The sequence below is a fragment of the Dendrobates tinctorius genome, unplaced genomic scaffold (genome assembly GCF_039654945.1).
Source record: "Dendrobates tinctorius isolate UK_male_01 unplaced genomic scaffold, ASM3965494v1 ptg000129l, whole genome shotgun sequence".
Taxonomy (NCBI): Eukaryota; Metazoa; Chordata; class Amphibia; order Anura; family Dendrobatidae; genus Dendrobates; species Dendrobates tinctorius.
The window spans coordinates 44975284-44999614 of record NW_027361797.1 but is presented as its reverse complement, the minus strand read 5'-3'; the positions used below and the strand labels follow the sequence as shown (position 1 = coordinate 44999614).

Below are 24331 nucleotides of genomic sequence, written 5' to 3'. Positions count from 1 at the left end.
GCAGGTCTTCTCATCCTCCTGGGCTGATGTAGCAGAGCTGGAGAAGATCTTAAAGGGGTATGCTCAATCGATCCACCCTATGGGAAGGGGGATGGAGAGCTATGGGGCTGATTCAGGTCATTCGGAAGCGCTGTAGGTGAATGGGTCCTCCGTCGGTCTCCATGCTTCTTCTGTTGCACTTGCCCTCATATCCGTCCACCGTAAGGCATCATCGCCATAGGAATCAGCCCCGTTCGTTGCAGGAAAGTGTACGGGGAGGTATATTCCGCGTGCTTGCCTGTTGTTGGTTCGGGGGGGGAGCGGGCTGTAGAAAGGAACTCCGATAATTAAAAAATAAAAATTTTTTACAGAAAATTCAAAAATAGAATAAAAACGGTGGGGTCTGAAACCAGACCCAAGTGCCTCCTACAGACACTAAGCAAAGAACTGAAGAAATCTCAGCCAACGAGAGGGTGTATACTGCAGGGGTGGAGCTAACTTTTTTTCTGATTTACTTAGTATCCTCCTAGTGGCAAGCAGCATAACACCCACTGTCTGTGTCCCCCAATGTGGTGTAGGAGAAATAAAACTTTAAACACAACTGAAAAAATATCTGTAGGACCTGCAAGCTCCAACCCTATCATAAAGATAAATGGCCACCTAAAGTTTTCAAAACTAAGCAATTCTGAATACCCGATTGTTTTCTCCAAGGTTGAGTTTTAAAGCCCCTACTGCCCATCAGTCAGCAGTGTATACATTGGAAAATGGCAGAACCCTGTAGCACTCAAAATGCAAGCACGCCGGGCTAATGACATGGCCACTATCCTGGCTCTGTTCCTGTCTGTGCAGGGACTGAAATCCTTCCACTTATGCGTAGATACAGATAGGGCCTCTTTATAGCCACACATGAGCCGGGCACAGTTGAGGTATGACTACATGTGATGTGTGCCATGGATGCCCTCCACCATTCTCCAGTGTTTACAGCACAGATCTTGTGGAGGTGATCATGACCACTTTCCTGATTGAAAGGCTACGCTGCCATGGTGAGCTTTTGACGTTGCAGAATTTCTACACATTTAAAATTATGTTGCTTGCAATTTTTCATTGCGTTTTTGACTCTACGGTTTTTGGTGTGTGTCACGCTTTAAATAAAGCTGCTTAGTTTTTGATACTTCCTGTTTTTTTTTGCTTTACTAGGTGCAGATTACATGCGTTTTTAATGCATGTCCACAGCATAAATGCACTTAAAACGCGTGTGCTTTTTTACCTGCAGATTTTCTGCAACTAATTTAAGTCTATGGGGAAAATCTGCTCAGAAAACTCATTGCACCCGCAAAAGTTGTCATGTTGCGGATTTCAAATCTGCATCGCAGGTCAGTTTATGCGGAGTAAAATAAAAGCACAGCAGGCCGGAAATTTCTATAAATCCCATACAGTTCCAGGAAAGTGTAAGACACTGAGTTATTTACACAGCATCAAAAACTCATTGTGGGAAAGTAGCCAAAGAGTTTAGTGCACACACAGAAGATCGTCCTGGTTGTATCCACACAAGCGTTCAGTGCCTTTGTGTGTGTGAATGCCACAGATGCCACCTTGTGTGCTATGGACGAAGAAAGTGCAGCTGTCCAGCGCTAAAGATTAACTACATTGTCAAGGAGGTTTTACATATTTGGTGGGCACTTTTGACTGCTGACTGACAGATTCAATGGAAAAGCATATGTTTTGTAACTCTGCCTCCTACTGAATCTGAACAATACGGTGGCAGTCAAAGTGCGAGTACGAGGCGATTAACACTATATATCAGACACCAGTAGTCACATAGCAACAGTGTGATGACAAAGCAGTACGTCATTCATATAGGCACAAGAATTCCCATCTAATGAGACTGCATGCATTGTACTAGTAAAACTACAGTGTATGCATGCAGCTAGTGGCCGACTCGTAGCCCCTCTGCAGAGTACGCCATGTATTGTCAGCCACGCGTTAATTTCACTTACTTAGAACAACCTCGGAGACAGGATTTCTGCATTTCCTCTACTGTGTATCTGAGAAATTCATGAGCATCCTCTTGGCTTCCATAACGAAAGTGCTTAGCAATACCTAAAAAAAAAAAGTACATTAATGAATATTATCAATAAGTAACTGAACAAACACTGAAATTCTGCACAATACAGAGGATACCGACGGCAGCTCTAAAAATGAATCAAAAGCACTGTGCGCACTGCCCCCAATCCACTAAGGGTAAAATCCGCTAAAATGGCGGAAAGCAGATCCGTTCGTGTAGTGACCTCAACGTTTGACGAGAGAGAGAGAGAGAGAGAGAGAGAGAGAGAGAGAGAGAGAGAGAGAGAGAGAGAGAGAGAGAGAGAGAGAGAGAGAGAGAGAGAGAGAGAGAGAAAAAAAAAAAAAAAAAAAAAAAAAAAAAAAAAAAAAAGGTTCGCTGTCTGTCCTGTCCGCTCAGCGGACGCAGAAATGTTGGCGGATCCGTAAAAAAAACGAATCAAACGGATGCCCATCCGTCAAGATCTGCCGATAAGGCAAGTCAATGGGGAAAAAAAACGGATCCGCCAAGAAAAATGGTGGATCCGTTTTTTTAGCAAATCGGCGGATCTTGACTGATGGTGACAAACGGATGTGTGAAACAGGCCTTACAGGCCTAGGTGTGTTAACCCTTTCATGAAGGGCCAATTTTTCATTTTTTGCTCTTCTCACATGAGCATTATTTTTTCATATTTCTGTTGACAGGTGTAAGAGCTTTTTTTTTGCTGCATGAGCTGTGGCTTAGAATGATACTAATTTACCATACAATGTACTGAAAAGCAGGAAACGGAGAAAAAAAACAACTATATGGTGAAATGGTGGTGGTGAATAGCAAGCGCAATTCCACCATTGTTTTGCCAGCGTACATTTTGTGGTAAAAAGAACCTGACATTCGAGTCTCCAGGTCTGCACAATTCTAGCCATACCAAAACTTAAAAGGGAACCTGTCAGCAGGTTTTTGCACCCTAAACTAATATCTGGGTTAAAGGGGTTGTTCACTACTACCACTACTTGGACAACCCTTTCTTGAATTAAAGGTTTGGCCCTGATAAAATATAAAGCCTATACTCACCTCCTGTGATGGCGGTACTCACGGTCCCGGGGCCCTCGTGTGGTTCTTATGACCTGCAAGCTGTGCGCCCAAATCAGCGCTGGTGACCCCGTTTCTGCCTTCGTACGGATCGAACATGAAGAGGAAGCCAGGGTTATAGAAGATCCCAGACTTCGTCTTCATGTTCAATCTGTGCGTAGGCCGGACCAGTGATGCCAGTGTTGATTGTGACACGTGATGCCCCTTGCCCAACACCACATGAGAGCAACAGGAACGCAAGTGCCGATATCGCTGGAGCAGCGCAAGTACAGGAGGAGAATATAGGCTTTTATTTTATTCGGGCCAAACATTCAGATCAAGAAGGGGGTTGACCTAGCAGTGGTAGTAGTGTACAGGACAGCCCCTTTAAGTTGTAGTAGTGCTGAGTAGATCCACACCTTCGTTTGTATTTCAGAGAAATCGCTTGTCCAATGCTAAGTTGTGCTAGAGAGCTGCAAGTGTAGGGCAATAGGAGGGCTTCTCTAAGGGAACCGGTACTCAAACTAAAAGCATCTGTGTCAAGTCGCTGTAATGCTGAATAAATTTGTACCTTCATGCTAGCAATCTTTTCCTTATTTCAGAGAAATTGGGTACAATTTTTTTTATGTTTCTAAGCCACAAGTGGAGGGAAATTGGGCCTGCACTTACAGCTTTGTGGTCTATTTTCCCACCAGCCTCTCATCAATAACAGGACACGCTTCTCTCAGGGACTTGCTCCCCCAGCCAAGATCTCATGCAAGTGCCATACTGCATGAACATTAATGGGGTATTATCCATCTCCAAGAAATAATGATAGCAAATACCTCCAATTAGAAATGTTGTATAGTTCTTCTCATAAGTTATGTTGCTTACCCCATGTGCAGAGCATTGCTGTAGCAACATAACTTTCTAGAAGTACTATACTAGATTTCTAACTGGAGGTACTTGATATTATTACACTTACTACATATATTGGTTTAGGATCTTTGAGATGGTAACCCTATAAGGTCCAGAGACATGCAGAGAGCTGGACTATAGATCTGTGCACATGCTGCTTCCAGTAATGACGGGGGGGTGATGAGGCCGGTGGGTAAAGATGCCATCGAGCTGTAAGTGCAGGCCCAATTTTCTTCCACTTGAGGCTCAGTCATTAGCATAAATATTGGACACGATACCCACAAAATGGAAAAAAGGATGGCTAAAATGAAGGTATTGATGTATTCAGCAAAACTGACTTAACACGGATTATTTTAGTTTGGTGGTGCAGGTTCCCTTTAAAGAAGCCCTCCAATGAACTTTTTTTCTCTCTATATAAATAATTTCCTATTGAAGAAAATGCATTAAAAACACTTGCGAGTTCACCCCTTACCTCACTAGTCCTGCAGTGATTGAGACACATTCACCATTCACGTGAATGATGGGACATTACATCAATGCCACAGGGTGGGTCTGTATATATGAGTAATGTTCTGTTTCTTTTTTAGTATGTGTTTTAGGAAAATGATAGATACAAACTTACGTCGCAGATCATTGATAACACTAGTAGGCTTGACGACTCCTCCGGAGTTACAAAGGGTCTGAGCCACATGAGCCTGCATCACACACATCATACAGAAGTCTTGCTCACGACCTGAAAGCAAATAGATGGAAGAAATAACACAAAACAAAACATTAACAGCCAGAAAGAATAAAAAAAGTTACATATGTCCAATAAAAAAAATTTTTTAGTTTCTTACTGAGGACTAAACAGTTTCACTGTGGAAGTCTCCACGGAGAAAGTCCTAGTCCATGACCTGCAAGTTCTATCTGCTGGTCTTCAACTAGTAGTTCAACATCTACTTTCAGCAAAGAAATCTTGAAAAAGAATCTCTCTCAAGACAACTCTATTTTACTAGACACTTCTGCAACATCGCTAGTCAATTCACTCATATTTCCAGAAGGATTAACAGAGGAACACAATGCAAGTGCTCCAGCATTGCCAGCATGGGACTTACTAAAACCACCATGTCAGTAGAGAAGAGTGGGAACGCTTTGGAGAAAGTGACTGAATGTTACCAGCCATGATGTCCAGTTAGTCTACACATTAGGCCGGGTCAGACTTACGAGAAACTAACACAAGTTTTGCGCTTCAATAACCGACACTGCTGCCGGCACTCGGGACCGGAGCGCTCAGCTGCATAGAAAGACATGCAGCTGCACACTCTGGTCCCGAGTGCCGGCGGCAGTGCTGGGTATTGAGACGCAAGACTCGAGCGAGTTTCTCGCAAGTCTGACCCCGGCCTTAGGGTCAATTCAGGAGATCCCTTATAGCAGTCTGACATCCTACCTACTCTACAACTAAAGCAATCCTGTCTGCAAACTCACCAGATCACTTTTTTTTTGTTTTTACGCCCAATGACGTAAAAATAAAAAACACAGCGTGTATTTACCAGACGCCGATTTGTGGCCATAGAAGTCAACGGAGACCAAAAATTATCACATCCATAAAAAAACTAAAAAAAGACAGGAAAAAAACATGAGGTTTACAAAATTGTATCAATTCTGTACTATGCATTGGACAGTTAAAAGGTGCTGTCCGCTACACTACCAGAAAACCCCCTTATCAAAAGCCCTGGGGATGCTGCATAAAGGCTGCAGCCTTCAAAATTCCATCTATGAGAAATTCTTCTGCTGGCACTGAACTGTGAAGGCTGCAGCATTCACGTGATATTGCTTAGGCTGGTTTCACATTAGCGTTTTTTAGAGCAGCGCATCGTGCGTGTCCATGCGCAATGCTCCCCTATGTTTAACATGGGGGCGCATGGTCTAGCGTTTGCATGCTTTTTTGTGCGCATGCGGCTTTTTGCAGTGTGCGCCTAGGCGCGCCGGACGCAACCTGTTGCATTTTTGGTCCGTCCAACCGGTGTCAAAAAAAGAAAACACAAAAAACAAACAAACAAAAAAATCATATGTGCACGAAATGCGCCAAAAATCACATTACAGTCTATGGGAACGCAGGCGTGCGCATGGACATGCGCACTCCTGCGTTAAAAAAACACAAACAAAAACTCGCACACGTTTTAAGAGTTAAAAATGGCTACAAACTGGTTAAAATGCATGCGCTTAAAAAAAGCAAACGCATCATGCGTTTTTTGCATGCGTTTCTATTGCGCACGAAGCGCTGCGCTAAAAGACGCTAATGTGAAACTAGCCTTAGTTCAGGAGACTAGCGGAGGACTCGGAGTTGAAAAGTGACGGAGTGAAGTCAGTCAAGGGCAAAAGTATAGGTTCTTTTTTTTGTAATTCAGCACACTGGGTCCAATATAAAAGGTTGTCAAGTAGTGGCTATTGCCCCAGAGACAAAAATCGATCCCATATGGGCGTAGGAAGGACATCTACATGGATGACAATGTGCCTTTCTTTTCCATCCAGTCATGTTCATCAATCAATTATAGCAAGCTGAGACAATAGGTTCATTATCTATAATTATTAACCCTTGCATAGGTCACAACATAAATGGAAAATAAGAAAAATGGAGAGGGGAAAGGCTTTAATGACACCAAATATCAAATACCTATAAATTTCCTCTTAAACAGCAAGACACAAGAATCAGGTCCGCTAAGCAGCATAAAGGGTTCACCATACTGCTGCTATGTAACCATTGGCTTAGAAATCATTGGGGTATACAGGTATGGGGTCTTGTAGCCAAGAATAACTGTACAGAAAAGAAAAAACAAAAAGGCTGATACAAGTGCAGACAGGGCAAAGTATTAAAATAAAAGGAATAGCGTCTAAATAACTGATCCCATACCTGTATTTCTGCAAGAATTGGGCTTTAGAGGGAATTAATGGGCTTCTAAGGTTACTGGCGTCTGTGCACGTTTCTGTTATGTATGCAGCATGGGTGGGTAACGTGGGCATATACAGGGGGTACTCAATGGGCACTGATCCACCATAAGAAAGCTTGGCACAGAAACAAACCAATAGAGATTATTGCAGGTGGTAGTTGTTGGATGTGCAGAAAATATATACCTGCCCAAAATGGTGGCTGTATCATCCATATCCTGGGCTGCTCCTTGAGTCCAGGGCCAAAAAACTCCAAATTAGCTTGCTGGTGTTGAAGAGCAAGATAACGTGAGCGTTTGCTCTCCTGAGCCTTTGCTCAAGGAAGGACTTAATTGTTGCAGCACAGCGGGGCAAGTTTGCTGACACTGGCAAGGATTATAGTGGACAAGTTTAGCAATGGGTTGCAATCTTGCTTGAAGCCAGTGCTGCTTAGCATCAAGAACTTACAGCTAGAAACATTAAAGGAAACGGGAGATCAGAAGTAGGAATTGAATTGGAAAAAAAAGCAACCCACTTTCCTCCAATTTCCCTCGCTGCAGGCTTCCCACTGGATGTATACAGAACTAGTGAAGGAGATGAGCCTGTAGGACACCAATCCCCATACTATCATTTGCTAAAAGCTTAAAAAAGACGGGAGGAAACAACCACCTGATGGCTGGCTGCTATCGCATTACTACAACACCCAGCATTCTGTTGCGCAAGGTACGGTGAACAGCATGCTAAGAGTAGTCTGGCAGCCATAAAAGCTGAACAGGGGGCAGCCCGACCTCACTAACCAGCTGAGCAAAAGTGAGACGTATAGGAGGAGTCATACTCACAAGTCTTGGAGTGCTCTCGAGTGAGCATGTAGTTCGCAAGAGGCGCAGTGTATGTTAGACACTGCAGAACAGAGTTCACAAAGCAAGTATTGCCAAGGTTTTGGAGACCAGCTCCAACCTTTTGTATCCGCTGCCATTTCAGTCTCAGCTTCTCCGCCGGGAAAAGGATCTTTTGAGGAGGATTTATGCCATCTCCAGGAACGGCCGATACTGGAAAAAAACAAAACAAAAAAAAAAAAACGAAAGATGGTGATATTCAATAAGGAACAATCTAATCTACCTATCACTTAGCTAAATCCAGAAGGAAAGATCACAATGTCATGACTGGCTGCTGGTCTCCTGACCCAAACGCAACAGACTTATAGGATGGGCACATTCAAGACCATTGCATTTGGGTCAGGGAAACTGACCAGATTAACCATGTATGTTCTGTGATGTCCAAGGTTTCTGCCTAAACATTAGACATTACCGGTTCTCGGGCGTCCCGTCACTTTATAGTGTCTGATTCCCATCCACACAAGGCCTCATTCACACATCAGTATTTGGGACAAAACATGACAAGCATAGTATGACTGATCACATTTGGCACTACTGTCAACTCTATGTGTAGGCCACAAATCGCTTTCAAGATGGCGGGGGCATGCATTGGTTGTCAGTGTCCAAATCACTGTATTGCTTCATGTGTGCTTGGATGCTAAAATACGTCAAGTCAACTGGGGATGGGGGGGCTCAGAATTAGGATAGAATCGTTTTTTTTTTTTTTCACGTGACAGGTTTGGCGGCACTCCGGTCATTATTTTCTAAGCACTGAAGAGGCATCAGTAATCTATAATGGAGCAACTGGATTATTACTTTAAAAAGGGGGGAATTATAACCTTTAATAAAAGGTACACAGGGGGCTCTTAAGATTTATTTGCATCGAATGTGGGTGTCAAGGTATGAAAGGTTGGAAGACCCCTCCTATAAAGCAGATCACCTTAAATATATAGGTCTTTCTAGTATCTTATACATTTGGTTGTGGAAGAAGGCAAGACATGAATGTACACATATTGCCATTTAAAGTTTTAAGAAAACGCATGGCTATTACTTGTCCTTTGAAAGCTTAAAAAGAAATCTGCACATAAGCCAGGTCTTACGTGGATCGCTCTGCTCTGAAGGCACAGGCTTTTCAGGAACATAGGAGCTTGAATAGACAGCAGCACCGGGTACTGGTCCAAGAGAAATTTTAGCTGGGGAGGATACTGGGCCCCAAATCGGCGAACCGGTGTCTTTGTCTCCAGATGGTGCCATTGGCTTGTAAAGCTGGTTCCGGCATGTTGCAGTCACTGAAGATACTTTATCTATTATGGTCATGATTGGACACTGGGAAAAGATAGGAAGAGGAAAGATTAGATTTCTTTTTTTTTTCTTTTATAATTCAGCCTCATTGCCATATACAGAACGTTTTAGATGCAATCAGCTCTACAGCAGGTCAGATATGCATGCAGTTTAATTGGCAATGCTCCATGGGAGAAAAGTACACAAATTAGTATTATACTTTGCTATGCAAGATAGCCATTGAAGATCGTCAGAAGCACAGAATGACTGCTCAAACCAAGCGCAGGACCTTGGTGGAGCCAATCATTTATATACACCTAACCACCTGCTTGGTTTCCATCCACCTCCGCCCTTCTGTAGCTGTATGAAGTCCGAGCTGTCAATCAACATAGAGGTGGATGGGGATTGAGGGAAACCAAGCAGGTGGGAAGTTGCATGTAAATGACTGGCTGCTGTGAATCAAGAAGCATGACAGAGTGTGCTGACAGAGTCCCTTTAAGCAAGTACCACCCAAGAGAGGTGGCAACCCTACAAGTCAGTGTCCGACCCTACAGCGAGACTTATATAATGAACGCAATAACTGAGCAAAAAGATTTACAGGACCCAATTCCAGCAGACATACTGGCAGTCTGTGGGCACAAGATTAGAGCCCTCTGAACCTACGATCCAAAAAATCCCCAGCGCCTCTTCTGATTAGTAGGTCGCCTGTTATGATGAGTCACCGAAGGAGGAAAAAACAAAATACCAGCTAAGTCCAGAAAAACCAGAGAGGTTGGCAGCTATCGGATTGCAGACCCCTGAACCTAACCACAACAACTAGCAGTAGCCGTGGGGGGTTCCTACGGTGCCCTAGACCCCTCGATCACAGCCGGAGAACTATATAGCCTAAAGACAGAAAGGGGAAAAACTAAACTGCCCCAGAGCAGACCCCAAAGCAATAGGCAGCCCCCAACATATAATGACGGTGAAGCAAGATGAAAACACTAACACAGATAGAAAGATAGGTTGAGCAAATGATGGGGCCCAAGCTAACTACATAGGACAGGATAGGAAAGCTGCTGTCTGCCATCCGCAAAAACCCTATCAAAATGAGCCAACCGACTGATAGGAAAAACAGGCCCTGAAGACGCTAGGCTTCAAAAGACTATATCAGCACTCAGGTATATTCTGAAGACAGAGCAAAATATCAACAGATCAGAGACAAAAATGGACTTCAGCTCACCCCCGGCCGGGGATGGCAGAACTCCCAAAAAAACAAGGCAAAACAAAAACAGAACTGAAGAGTACAAAGCGGAGCAGAAAAACTTAGCTTTGAGATGCAGGAATCAGACCGGTCTCCAAGAATCCATCAGGAAAATCACCAGCCAGGAAGAAGGGCGTCGGCAGCCTTATATCCAGTCCTCAATTCCAGCCACCCAGTCATCATCTAGCTGCCCATGTGTTTGGTAATCAGCCTCACTACCTTCCTTCACCAGAGGAGGGAGTTCATCAGACCTCAATGGTGAAGGGAAAAATGAACTCACAACAGTACCTCCCCCTTGAGGAGGGGGTCACCGAACCCTCATCCATGCCACCAGGGCGATCCGGGTGAGCCCGATGAAAGGCACGCACCAATCTTTCGGCATGAATATCAGTGGCAGAGACCCAGGAATTATCCTCCTGACCATAACCCTTCCACTTAATCAAATACTGGAGTTTCCGTCTAGCCAGACGGGAATCCAGTATCTTCTCTACCTCATATTCCATGTTACCTTTAACCAATATAGGGTCAGGAGGTGCCACCACAGGAACTACTGGTTCAACAAACCTCTTCAACAAGGACTTATGAAACACATTATGAATTTTAAATGTGACAGAAAGAGCCAACCGAAAAGAGACCGGATTAATAATCTCCAAAATCTTGTAAGGTCCAATAAATCTAGGCTTAAACTTAGGAGAAGCCACCTTCATAGCGATATTTTTGATGACAACCAAACCATATCACCCACCTTAAACTGGGGACCAACGGTCCTACGCTGGTTGGAAAACCGCTGGGCCTTTTCCTGGGAGAGAGACAACTTATCCACTACTTGGTCCCAGATCTGGTGCATTCTCTCCACCACAGTGTCAACACCTGGGCAGGCAGAAGGCTCCACCTGCCCTGAAGAAAATCGAGGGTGAAAACCAAAGTTACAAAAAAAAGGTGACATCAAAGTGGCAGAACTAGCTCTATTATTTAAAGCAAATTCGGCCAAGGGCAAAAATGAAACCCAATCATCCTGATCGGCAGAAATAAAACATCTCAAATACGACTCCAAAGTCTGGTTTGTTCTCTCCATCTGCCCATTGGTCTGAGGGTGAAACGCAGAGGAGAAGGACAACGGAATTCCCAGCTTGGAACAGAAAGTCCTCCAAAATCTAGACACAAACTGAACTCCTCTGTCAAATACAATGTTCTCAGGAATCCCGTGCAAGCGAACCACCTGTTGCAAAAACAAGGGCACCAACTCAGAGGAAGATGGCAACTTAGGGAGTGGTACAAAATGGACCATCTATCACAAATCACCCAAATAACAGTCATTCTCTGAGAGACAGGCATATCAGAGATAAAATCCATTGAAATATGGGTCCATGGCCTCCTGGGCACCGGCAAAGGCATCAACAACCCACTAGAGCGAGAACAAGGTTTAGACCGGGAGCAAGTCCCACAGGACTGCACAAAATTCCTGACATCATGAGACAAGGCGGGCCACCAAAAAGACCGACTCACCAGATCTCTAGTACCAAAAATACCTGGATGACCAGCCAATGCAGAGCAATGAACTTCAGACATCACTCTCTTCCTCCACTGGTCAGGAACATACAACTTTCTACTGGGACAACGCTCAGGTTTGTCCTCCAGGAAACTCTTCCAGAGCATGTCTCAAATCGGGCGAGATGGCAGAAAGAACTACCCCCTCGCCTAAGATGGTAGCAGGCTTAGTCACAACAGGAGAATCAGCAAGGAAACTCCTAGAGAGGGCGTCTGCCTTGACATTCTTAGTGCCCGGAAGAAAAGAGACCACAAAATCAAAATGTGTGAAAAACAAGGCCCACCTAGCCTGTCTAGGATTCAAGCGCTTGGCCAACTCCAGGTAAATCAAATTCTTGTGGTCAGTAAGGACCACGACTTGGTGTTTGGCTCCCTCCAACCAATGTCTCCACTCCTCAAATGCCCATTTCATGGCCAACAGTTCCCGATTCCCCACATCATAGTTACGTTAGGATGGGGAGAACTTTCGGGAAAAGAAAGCACAAGGATTCATTTTAGATGTCACAGGATCTTTTTGGGACAACACCGCTCCTGCACCAATCTCAGAAGCGTCCACCTCCACCTGAAACGGGAGTGAGACATCAGGTTGCCGCAAAACCGGAGCAGAAGTGAATCTTCGCTTCAGCTCCTGAAAGGAAGAAACAGCCTCCGGAGACCAATTCAGCACATCAGCACCCTTCCTAGTCAAATCCGTCAATGGCTTGGCAATACCAGAAAAATTAGCTATAAATTTCCGATAAAAATTAGCAAAACCCAAATCCTTCTGGAAGGCCTTCAAAGAAAACGCCCAATCCTGGGGATCGCCGCGCAGCAAAGAGATGACAATTTTAACCTGCTGCGCGGAGTTCCCCGACGAGTTAGGCTTCAAGGCAAAAAATAATTTACAATTATTCTTGAAATTCAAGAATTTAAACCGATCCCCCAAAAATACATCAGGAGTAGGAATCTTTGGTTCAGCAGCATGTGAATGAGCAAGATAGGCGGAAATTCCCCGCACTTCAGCAGCGAGCTGCTCCACATGATCAGACAATTGCTTCATCTCCATTGAGAGAAAAATTCCTCCTACGGCCTCAGAGGTATAGAGGAAAAAATATGCGCACACAAAAAAATTCTGACTTTTTTTTTTTTTTTTTTTTTTACAATTCTCTCCTGCTATTGAGTACCCTAGGATCTGCGGTATGGCTGGTGATTCTGTTATGATGAGTCACCGAAGGAGGAAAAAACAAAATATCAGCTAAGTCCAGAAAAACCAGAGAGGTTGGCAGCTATCGGATTGCAGACCCCTGAACCTAACCACAACAACTAGCAGTAGCCGTGGGGGGTTCTTACGGTGCCCTAGACCCCTCGATCACAGCCGGAGAACTATATAGCCTAAAGACAGAAAGGGGAAAAACTAAATTGCCCCAGAGCAGACCCCAAAGCAATAGGCAGCCCCCAACATATAATGACGGTGAAGCAAGATGAAAACACTAACACAGATAGAAAGATAGGTTGAGCAAATGATGGGGCCCAAGCTAACTACATAGGACAGGATAGGAAAGCTGCTGTCTGCCATCAGCAAAAACCCTATCACAATGAGCCAACCGACTGATAGGAAAAATAGGCCCTGAAGACGCTAGGCTTCAAAAGACTATATCAGCACTCAGGTATATTCTGAAGACAGAGCAAAATATCAACAGATCAGAGACAAAAATGGACTTCAGCTCACCCCCGGCCGGGGATGGCAGAACTCCCAAAAAAACAAGGCAAAACAAAAACAGAACTGAAGAGTACAAAGCAGAGCAGAAAAACTTAGCTTTGAGATGCAGGAATCAGACTGGTCTCCAAGAATCCAGCAGGAAAATCACCAGCCAGGAAGAAGGGCGTCGGCAGCCTTATATCCAGTCCTCAATTCCAGCCACCCAGTCATCATCTAGCTGCCCATGTGTTTGGTAATCAGCCTCACTACCTTCCTTCACCAGAGGAGAGAGTTCATCAGACCTCAATGGTGAAGGGAAAAATGAACTCACAACAGTCGCCACCACACGATGTGTGCGGCGCAATGTAATGATGGCGTAGTGGCCTACCAATCACCACGGATTTCACAGCTAGGAGGAGGTTTGCAGGGCTCTGGTCCAAATGTCACAGACTACCGATGTGGCCACCAGTGCTGAGGAGTCAGACTGGTGGAGTCGGTATAAAATAGAACAACTTCTAAAATATATAATAAATTATGTACAGTAGTACAATGCAGGATGTGCTGTAAAGATTTTCATAATAATTTGGGGGAAGTTATGAAACGTCCATTCTATTCCTGATCTAGGGATCTCAGCTTTTGGTTGAGATGAATCTGGGCTGCACTTTACGTACATGCTCAGTAGTGACGCTGCTCCTGTACAGATCAGCGGAAAAAGGCACTGGGAAGGAATGACTGCACTCATCTCAGAACTGCTAGTGACCATGAAAACAGGATTAAGGCAAGTAAATAGCTTTATTATTGCATCATAATGGTGATGAAAAGCCTGATGTTACCATTTTACTAGCGTAATGGTCCCGTTCCACATAGCGACGCTCCAACGATCCCGACAACGATACGACCTGGTAAGGATCGCTGGTGCGTCGCTACATGGTCGCTAGTAAGCTGCCAAACAGGTAGATCTCTTCAATGATGCAGCAATTCAACGGCGATCGTTGGTACCTTGTCACACAGCAGCTTTTCTGACTATTCATGCGGTGTCCCTGAGTTCTGCGTCGCTAACAAGGTCGCTTGTTGTCGTTAAACACAGCGATGTGCGCTGGCCAACAGGACGCCGATGATGAAAAACGGCCCAGGACATTCAAGCACGATCAGCGATATCCAGTGGGGGGGGCGCGGCGGTCGCCGCTATGTGTCACATGTAACGAGATGGCTGTTGCGTCACAAGATCGGTGACACTTCAGCGATCTCGCTATGTGAGACGGGGCCTTTAATGCATCACTTAAACATGAGCCATGCGTGATGGAGTCGGAGTCAGACTGGGAGATTTGGCTTACCGACTCCACAGCACTGGTGGCCAATGGAGCAGGATCCTTCAAATTTGTTTGCTCAACTAATGATCATGAAAAATATCTGATAAAAAAAAAAAGTCTCTGTTTTTAGACAAGATTGTCCACTACTTTATATTAGTTCAAAAATGGCCCCCATTGCGATCTTAAAACAAAAACTTACCTACCGGACACCCAACACTCATCCATATCACTGTTAATCTTCTCTCTACTTATTTCTTTTCATAAAAACTCAGGGAAGATGTGAGAATAATAAACAACCTTTAACTTAAGGACAAGTCCTCTTTAAAAGGGTGGTCCAGAGTTGTTGACCTCCACATCGGACAGTAACGCCTCGCTCACACGTAGCGGAACTCTCGTGGAAATTACCGTGAGAATTCCATTCCGCGGGAAAAATCGCATTTTAAATTCCTGCGATTTTCCCGCGGAAAAACTAGCATTTTGCAAGCGTAATTAGCTTGCAACATGCTAGCGTTTTCCAAGCGATCTGTAGCATCGCTTGGAGAACTGATTGACAGGTTGGTCACACTCGTCAAACATAGTGTTTGACAAGTGTGACCAACTTTTTACTACTGAGGCCGCCTATGCAGCATCAATAGTAAAAGATAAAATGTAAAAAATAAATGGTGTTATTCTTACCTTCCGACGTCCCGCGCAGCCTTCCCGCCTCTCTCCATGCTTCCGTTCCCAGTAATCCTTTGCGAAAATGCCCGCGATGATGTACGTTCTCGCGGGATCGCAACGTCTCACGGTAATTCGCGATGACGTCGCGCGAATGACCGCGAGACTTCGCCATCCCACGAGAACGGATGCCATTGCGGGCATTTTCGCAAAGGATTACTGGGAACGGGAGCGTGGAGAGAGGCGGGAAGGCTGCGCGGGACGTCGGAAGGTGAGAATAACAATATTTTTTCTTTTAAATTCTTTTTTTTACAGGGATATGGTACCAAAAGCCCGGAGGACAGTCTCCTCTCCTCCGGACACTGGGTACCATCCGCAAATGTTCTGCTTACTTTTCGTATGGTGTGCACAGCCACATGCGTAAAGTAAGCAGAACAATGCATTCCTATGGGTGCGGGATCGCCGCGATTCCGCAAAATTAATGAGCATGCTGCGTTTTTTACCGCAAAGCGATTCCGCCGCGGCAGCATTAGCACAGCATTGCGGAATCCCATAGGAATGCATGGGATGCTTATTTTTCGCGGCAAAATCGCGCGGTTAAAACCGCCGCGGAAACAACGCCACATGTGAACTCAGCCTAAAGGTCCACGATACCTGCTGACCGTGCATGGATCCTGGCAGATAGGTGCAATTGCAGGGTGATTAGTGCCGCTCATCTGCCATTACAGAACTAAAGGCCCCGTCTCACTAAGCAATCTCGGTAGCGAGATCGCTGCTGAGTCACAACTTTTGTGACGTAACAGCGATCTCACCAGCGAGATTGCTGTGTGTGACAGCGATCAGCGAGCGGCCCCCCTGCCGGTATCGCTGATCGCTGCAAGAAATCTCTGGACATTTCTTTGGTCGCTGGTCTCCCGCTGGCCAGCACGCATCGCTGTGTGTGACAGCGGGAGACCAGCGATCAGGTGTAAAAAATAATAAAAAAAATAAAAAATATAGTTATTCTCACCTTCCGACGTCCTGTTCAGCCGTCCTGCCTCTCTCCACGCTCCGGTCCCAGTAAGCCTTTGCATGAATGACCGCGAGACTTTGTTATCCCGCGAGACCGTGACATCTCGCGGTCATTCGTGCAAAGGCTTACTGGGACCGGAGCGTGGAGAGAGGCAGGACGGCTGAACGGGACGTCGGAAGGTGAGAATAACTATATTTTTTATTTTGATTCTATTTTTTACAGGATGGCCAGCGATGCCGGGCGCTCGGCATCGCTGTGCTGATCGCTGGTGAAGCTGTCTGTGTGACAAGCTCACCAGCGATCACATAGCGACTTACTAGCGATCCTGACACCTTGATATCGGTGTCGGGATCGCTGGTAAGCCGCTTAGTGAGACGGGGCCTTAAGAGGCACTGAATCCCCTTAAAGACTCATTTATAATCATCCAGAAACAGATACCACTTCTTTAGAGGATATAAAGCAAGTTGACATGTACTGAACGTAGTGTAGGAAAATACAACCTTCCCCAGTCCCATTGTTTCCGGTTTGAACAAATCAGATTCTCCATAATGGCCAGACAACGAGAGGTCACGATACAGATTGAGCTAGACTCCATCCCTTTATCTCTAATACATACCCACTCAATATCAACACTTTATGCCTTCATGAAACCCAACCAGCAGGGGATACACCCAGACACCTTCTAAACTGTGTTTCAAATTATGCAAAAAGAGTTTAGGAGTGATAAGGTTAGAATTGTTTTGTTTGTCATTTAAACTCATTGATGGTGATGTGTGTCAGGGCTCTTTATATCACTGAAAGCAATTGCAGATACCTGTGCAAATTAGTTTGGCAGGTGTGTCTAAATAAAGGCAAGACTACTTAAGAAGGCTGTTCCACATTATTAAGCAGCCTACATTTTTTGCCAAAATGGGAAAGAAAAAAGGATGTGTCGGCTGCTGAGAAGCAACAAACTGGAGTATTTAGGTCAAGGCATGACTTCAATCAACATTGCCAAGACACTTCATCGTGATCATCGCACAATCAAGAAGTATGTAGCTGATTCCCAGCACACACGTGTGCGTGCTGATAAGGAAAAATTGAGGACTCTTTCCAACAGGCAATTGCGTCAGGTTAAAAGAGTAGCTGCAAAAATGCCTTGTCATAGCAGCAGACAAGTTTTTGAAGCTGCTGGTGCCTCCAATGTCCCCCGAACAACAAGATGCAGGGTCCTTCAGAGGTTTGCAGCTGTGCGTAAGCCATCCTGTCGACCACCTCTATACACTGCACACAAGCAGAAACGGCTCCAGTGGACCAAACGATACATGAAGACTGACTTCCAAACTGTTTTGTTCACCGATGAGCGCCGTGCAACGCTCGATGGTCCAGATGGATGGAGTGGAGGATGGCTGGTTGATGGACACCCCATGAAAACACGGCTAAGGCGCCAACAAGGAGGAGGTGGAGTAATGTTTTGGCTGGAATCATGGGGAGAGAGATTGTCGACCCCTTTAGGATCCCTGAAGGGGTAAAGATGAACTCCATAATCTATGTGGAGTTTCTAAAACCGCACTTCCTGCCATGGTTCAAGAGGAAGAACCGTGCTTTCCGCAGCAAGATCATTTTCATGCATGATAATGCACCGTCTCATGCTGCAAATAACACATCTGCATCTCTGGCTGCTATGGGCATAAAAGAGGACAAACTTATGGTGTGGCCACCATCTTCCCCTGACCTCAACCCCATTGAGAACCTCTGGAGCATCATCAAAAGGAGTGTCTAGGATGGCGGGAGGCAGTTCACATCTAAGCAACAGCTCTGGGAGGGTATTCTGTCCACATGCAAAACAATTGAAGCACAAACCATCCAAAAACTGACAAATTCAATGGACGAGAGAGTTCAGAAGCTTCTTACGAACAAGGGGTCCTATGTGCAAATGTAACATCACCTAGAATAACGTTTTGACTTGAAAACTGTTTGATTTCATTTTGTAATAAGCTGATAATGCTTATCATTTCACAATTGACCATTTTTTTGTTCAAAATAAAAAGGTTGAAAACTCTGCTGTGCATAATAATTTGGAACATGCGTTTTGAGTGTTTCTTATTTTTAAAAATATACTGTTTTCATAGGCAGTTTGTTCAAAAACATTGCAATTATACTAGAATATTAGATGACTGGAAAATAACAATGACTGCAATTCATATAGGTAATTTACAGAAAATATGAGGAAATATTTTTTGCATAATAATTTGGAACACAGTGTATACATACTGGAAGAAGCAGCTAGATGATGCTGATATTTCTACCAAAGTAAGAGTAGGTTTGGCTTCATTTAGGAAGAGCAGGATTTGTGAATCTTGTAGAGAAACGCAATTTAAAATTATACATGGGGCGATTTATACCCTTACTATAACCCCAAAAGACTCTTTCCGATAGATTAACTACATGTCCCTCAGGTGTCACCTCCCCAAATCCGACTTCTTCCACGGTCTGTGGCTTTGCCCCACGATAGCTTCCTTTTGGAAACTGGTTCCGGATATTACACTTTTGGCCTCTAATTGCTCTTCCCAATTAACCCTTTTACACTACTGATACAGCTCGGATGTACAGTAAATACCTACCAATTCAAGGGCCCTCGAAAACTGATACATACTCTACTGTTAGCAAAAAAAAATTCTTAGGCTATGTGCACACAGTGCGGATCCTCCCGCGGATTTTACTAAATTCGCAGGTCAAATGACCTGCGTTTTTCCTGCGGATTTCTTCTTTTTTGCGGTTTTCCTGCCGTTTTTGTACGGTTTTCCACTGTGGTTTTCCACCTGCGGATTTGTAGAATGGAGCAGGTGGAAAACGGCAGCAAAACCGCACAAAAGAAGTCACATGCTGCTTTTTTTTTTCCCGTGAAGAAAAAGCCGCAGCACATGCACAGCGTTTTTCTTTTTTTTTTTTTTACATAGGCTATAATGGTACTGTACATCACCTGCAGTTCTGCTGCAGATCCGCAGCGGCAAATCCGCTGCGGATCCGCAGTAGAAACCGCACCGTGTGCACAGACCGTTAGGCTATGTGCACACATAGTTTTTTGGGTGTGCGGATTTTGTAGAGAAAACCGCAGGTAAATCCGCAGGACAAAAGTCCTGCAGTTTATCTGCGGTTTTACACCTCATAATGGATGAGGTGTAAAACTGCAGCGTTTCTGCACCAAACAATTGACATGCTGCAGTTTGTAAACTGCAGCAAAACCGCGCGGAAAAAACCGCAGCATGTGCACAGCTTTTTTTTTATTTCCATAGGAAATAAAGGTACTGTACAACGCAGCATAATCTGCGGTTCCGCAGGTGCAGAAACGCTGCGGAACCGCAGCAGAATCCGCACGGTGTGCACATACCCTTACACTCTGGCTGGAACCTGTTACTCCCTCCATCCCAGAATAGTCCAAAGGAAACAATGTACTGAGGTTGAAAAGTGAGACAAAGTGTGGCAAGTAATAAAGAGTTCCAAGCAGGAAAATTTATCTTGAAGTGGAAACAGTTTATTGCAAAATTCTGCTCTTCAGGAGAATAAAAAAAAAAAAAAAAAAAAAAAAAAAAAAGAGTACTGTAGCTCCTTCCATTAAGGGTATGTGCACACGTAGTTTTTAGTCTCTGCGGATTTTGTAGAGAAAACCGCAGGAAATCCGCAGGACAAAGTGCTGCGGTTTTTCTGCGGTTTATCTGCGGATTATCTGCGTTTTTTCTGCGGTTTTGCCCTGCGGTTTTACACCTCATAATGGATGAGGTGTAAAACCGCAGCGTTTCTGCACCAAACAATTGACATGCTGCGGATTGTAAACCGCAGCAAAACCGCGCGGAAAAAAACGCAGCATGTGCACAGCTTTTTTTTTATTTCCATAGGAAATAAAGGTACTGTACAATGCAGCAAAATCTGCTGCGTTTCTGCAGAGCCAAAAACGCTGCGGAAACGCAGCAGAATCCGCAGAGTGTGCACATACCCTCATACTGCTTGGTACATAAAGGAGGGTCTCAAACACCACCTAGACGGCTACAGCAATTCTAGTTAAAGAGATCGGCGATCTTATTCCTTTCTTAGGTGATGGATTTTTCATTTTGTCTCTTAGTATCATTTTACGGTATTTCAAATTGCTTTGTTTATTGAAGATAATGTTTTATTATGTATTTATTTTATCATCAGCACTGTCATTTACCAAGTCTGTGACTTGGATCTGGGGTTGCCATTCTTGTTTGAGCAGAATTATATTTTGTGGTTAAATTTTCAATAAAAAATAAACATATGATGTTTATGAGGGGAAAAAGAGTGCACTGATGACCCCCCTTAAAAGGTTCATTTATAATTACCTAGGAGCCAATATGACTTCATTAGAGGATTAGAAACATGTTAAATCTGACTTGGCTGCTAGATTGGGTCCAGGTATGATACAACGTATTTTTCGGACCATGAGATGCACCTTTCCCCATAAAAGATTTTATGAAACCAAACAACCCAGTCTGGTTTTGGTCCGATGGGTGTCGCGGTCCGGCGCCTCCCATCTTCTAACGGTGACGTCCTCTTCTTTGCTGCCTATCGTGGCTCCTGCGCAGGTGCACTGCTCTGCCCTGTTGAGGGCAGAGCAGAGTCCTGCAGTGCACAGGCGTCGGGAGAGGTCCGGCGCCGGCGCACTGCAGTATTCTGCTCTGCCCTGTTGAGGGCAGAGCAGTGCACCTGCGCAGGAGCCATGACAGGCAGCAAAGAAGAGGACGTCACCGTTAGAAGATGGGAGGCGCCAGACCGCAGCACCCATCGGACCAAGACCGGACCGCCCCCCCGGTGAGTATAATCTAACTAATTTTTCTTACAGAATGCTGTAAATAAGCCCCTGATGGCGATGTCGGCAGCTGATACTTGAAAAATGGGGTGACAGATTCCCTTTAAGCATTAATAGGGGATCCGACAGGAATCCAAAGGGAACGGCCTGCAGCTCGGCCGACTGGGCACACGGAAAAGGCCCTCAGACATACGTGGTAAAGCAATAGATAGCTAGGAAAATCCCATTATGTAGCCGGCGCTCCCGTAAAGAGATTATCATAGATGTTATATATAAATATCTGCTTCATTGAGGTAATAAAAAAATGACAGGACAACACGTTTCGACTCCTACACCCTGGAGTCTTAAAAAGAGAGTTTGGCTGATCTTTTCATATTAATTTTTTAATGACATGAAGACGAATCCAGGGTGTAGGAGTCGAAACGTGTTGTCCTGTAATTTTTTATTACCTCAAAGCAGATATTTATATAAAACCTCTATGAGAATCTCTATACGGGAGGCACCAGTTACATACTGGGATTTCCCTGGGGGGGGTGCGTCTTATACGCCGAACGCAGGCTTACCGGGGGGGGGGGGGTTGCAGTAGTGGTGAGGCAGCGTCCCTTCCTCAGGGAACCGGCAGCAGCAGAGGCGTGGCGATGCTGAGGCTTGATGTCGGCGGTGCAGAGTGCATCGTTGTGGTTTCCCTCCAGCCATCTTCCTGAAGTCGTGGGCCGCCGGAGGCGGCGCATGCGCGGATTGGGATCTCGGCTGACATCTCGCACTCCATTTTACTGAGACTGTGGGCTTGAGATCTCGGCGGCCTCGGCTTCAGGAAAATGGCCGCCGAAGGTCGCGCGGGCACAGATTGTGATCTCGGCGGCCATTTTCCTGAAGCCGAGGTCTCAATCAGCGCACACGTGGCCTCAGGAAGATGGCCGTCTAGAAAGCGGTGATGTACTCTGCTCGCCATGGACACCGGGCCACTGTGTCGCCACATTTCTGCCGCTGGCATCCTGAGCCAGTAATAACGTGAAGATGCTGCAGTGTCTGGTAAATGACTCCAGGGTCTGCTCCTTGCTATCTGCTGTGCCTCACCGCCGACCCGCAGCACTGCACCGCTGGGATACCCTGGGGCTGCAGCATTGCCGCACTTCTGCTGCCCCCGGCTTCCAGAGGAAGGAACCATGACTCCCGTGACCCCCCCCCACGCTATCACCGCCAGCACTCAGGTAAGATACCTTAAATTCGGACAATAAGGACCCCCATCTTATAAAAATCTTTTTTCCACCCCAAAGTTTGGGGTGCGTCTTTACAGTCCGAAAAATACGTACATCTTCACATCAATGTTTCTAACAGAAACCACAACATATTACGCTAGCAAATCCCCCCGCACTGGACAGACCCCGCTGATTTCATAGTATTCATGGGGGGTTCTGTTATGGTTCCTGTCGTTTTTGCCAGGAGGAGCTGCGCAACGTGTAACCCTGTTCTTCCCATGCAACCGAACATATGAGGCAGGTGTGAACAAAGCCCTGACATGGCAGCATACTACACCTAACGAGGTTTCCCGTTCCTTTCATTCTTACTCATTGGAGTAAAAGAATAAATAATAGGCGAGTATATTCTACCGACCGATCGGGAATGTAGATTGTGAGCCCCAATGGGGACAGCGATGATAATCGGGAATGTAGATTGTGAGCCCCAATGGGGACAGCGATGATAATGTCTGTAAGGCGTTTAGGAATTAACGGCACTAGATCAGCGAGTAAAAAATATTTTCATATTCTCCGCTGCTCGTCTCTCTCCCTCCTGCTGGCAGCTGGCTCCTCGCTCTCTTCTGGTCGGCAGGTGACCTCAGCAACCAGTCAGCCCCGCTCCCGCTTTCTTTCTAGTGACAGCCGCTGATCGGCCGCAGCGGTCAAACGCTGAAGAGGAGGCAGCGACAACTCGCAATATAGCGCATCGCTGACCTTACAGTATATGGCGGCAGGATAAAGATGTCTAGCGGAGCAAAATTAGATATAAAAATATTTGCATCCATTTTCGCTTTATTTAAAAAAATAAAAATAAAGGAAAAATTAAATCTAAGCTCCTCTCCTTCCGGAAAAAAAATATTTGGCACCACAGATTTGTAAAAATATAAAAAATCGGGGGAAAAAAAAAAAAGAAAAAAAAAAAAAAGGACAATTATTTTAATAAATTAGTTCAATAGAAAAAAAAACATTTTTTTCATTAAAAATATATTTCAATAGGCAAAAGGTGGAAAAAAAACTTAGAAAAAGATCACAATTTTTTCGTAAAAATTTATATATTAATATTTTTGAAAAACTGGTATCAATGACAAATGACAGCTATAGATCTTGGGAGAGAAAAAAATGGAAAATAAAGCCTGCAGCAGGAAAGGGTTAATGACCCGTTAGAATCCGGCCGCATACACACGGAGCGGCAGCCATGCTGCGTCTTCTCGCCCTCAGCCTCCAGTCCCCTCCTGGAGCCGCACTGGGAGGAAGCCGCCGCTTCTTCCCGCCTCCCCATGTGTCCCGGTCACACGGCGCTGCCGCTGACAGCGCGGAGCCGGCACAATGGGCCGAGCAGCAGGCGGCCTACGCACCAGCGCAGGCCTCACCATGGAGACCGGGCCCCGCGCCGCCCTCAGGCCCCGCTGTCACGTACGCGCCGGTCACCCCGCCCCCTCACACTGCGTCCACGTTACCTGGGATTGGCGTAACCGTCCTAAGCCCGCCGCCCGTCCCCGGCCTCCTCCATAGCCGCCGCAATCTGCCGGGGGAAGTGTCCGAACAATGACGTTTCCTCACACCGCCTACATCCGGGTAACCACGGAAACGAGGCGGGATACTGGAAGGGGGCGGGGCCTTGGTGAAGGGTCTGTCCCGAGAGCCAATGAGAGGTGCCCGTGTGTAAAAACAAAAGGCGCCTATCCGAGGAGGGGCTGTGGGTGACGTCATAGTCATGTAACCAGGCCGGTCCAAGGTAGTCAGAAAACCACGTGACTTCCTTCCCTTTACCTTGTAGCTGCGGGAGGGCGGGA

General features: G+C 45.4%; 1 protein-coding gene across 4 annotated transcripts in view; it reads right to left on the bottom strand.

The window, feature by feature from the left end:
• Positions 1-24331, bottom strand: part of USP42 (ubiquitin specific peptidase 42) — a 49126-nt gene extending 24795 nt beyond the window's left edge. The window contains exons 1-5 of one of the 4 annotated variants that reach the window (XM_073543081.1): positions 24309-24331; positions 8868-9093; positions 7732-7941; positions 4608-4718; positions 1977-2079 (exon numbers count right to left, since the gene is read on the bottom strand). In XM_073543081.1, coding sequence (XP_073399182.1) covers positions 1977-2079; positions 4608-4718; positions 7732-7941; positions 8868-9084 — 641 coding nt within the window. In that variant the 5' untranslated portion in view covers positions 9085-9093; positions 24309-24331. Of the gene's footprint in view, positions 1-1976; positions 2080-4607; positions 4719-6641; positions 6783-7099; positions 7363-7731; positions 7942-8867; positions 9094-23995; positions 24152-24308 lie in introns of those variants that run through there. The other 3 variants (XM_073543080.1, XM_073543082.1, XM_073543083.1) reach the window with 3 other exon arrangements.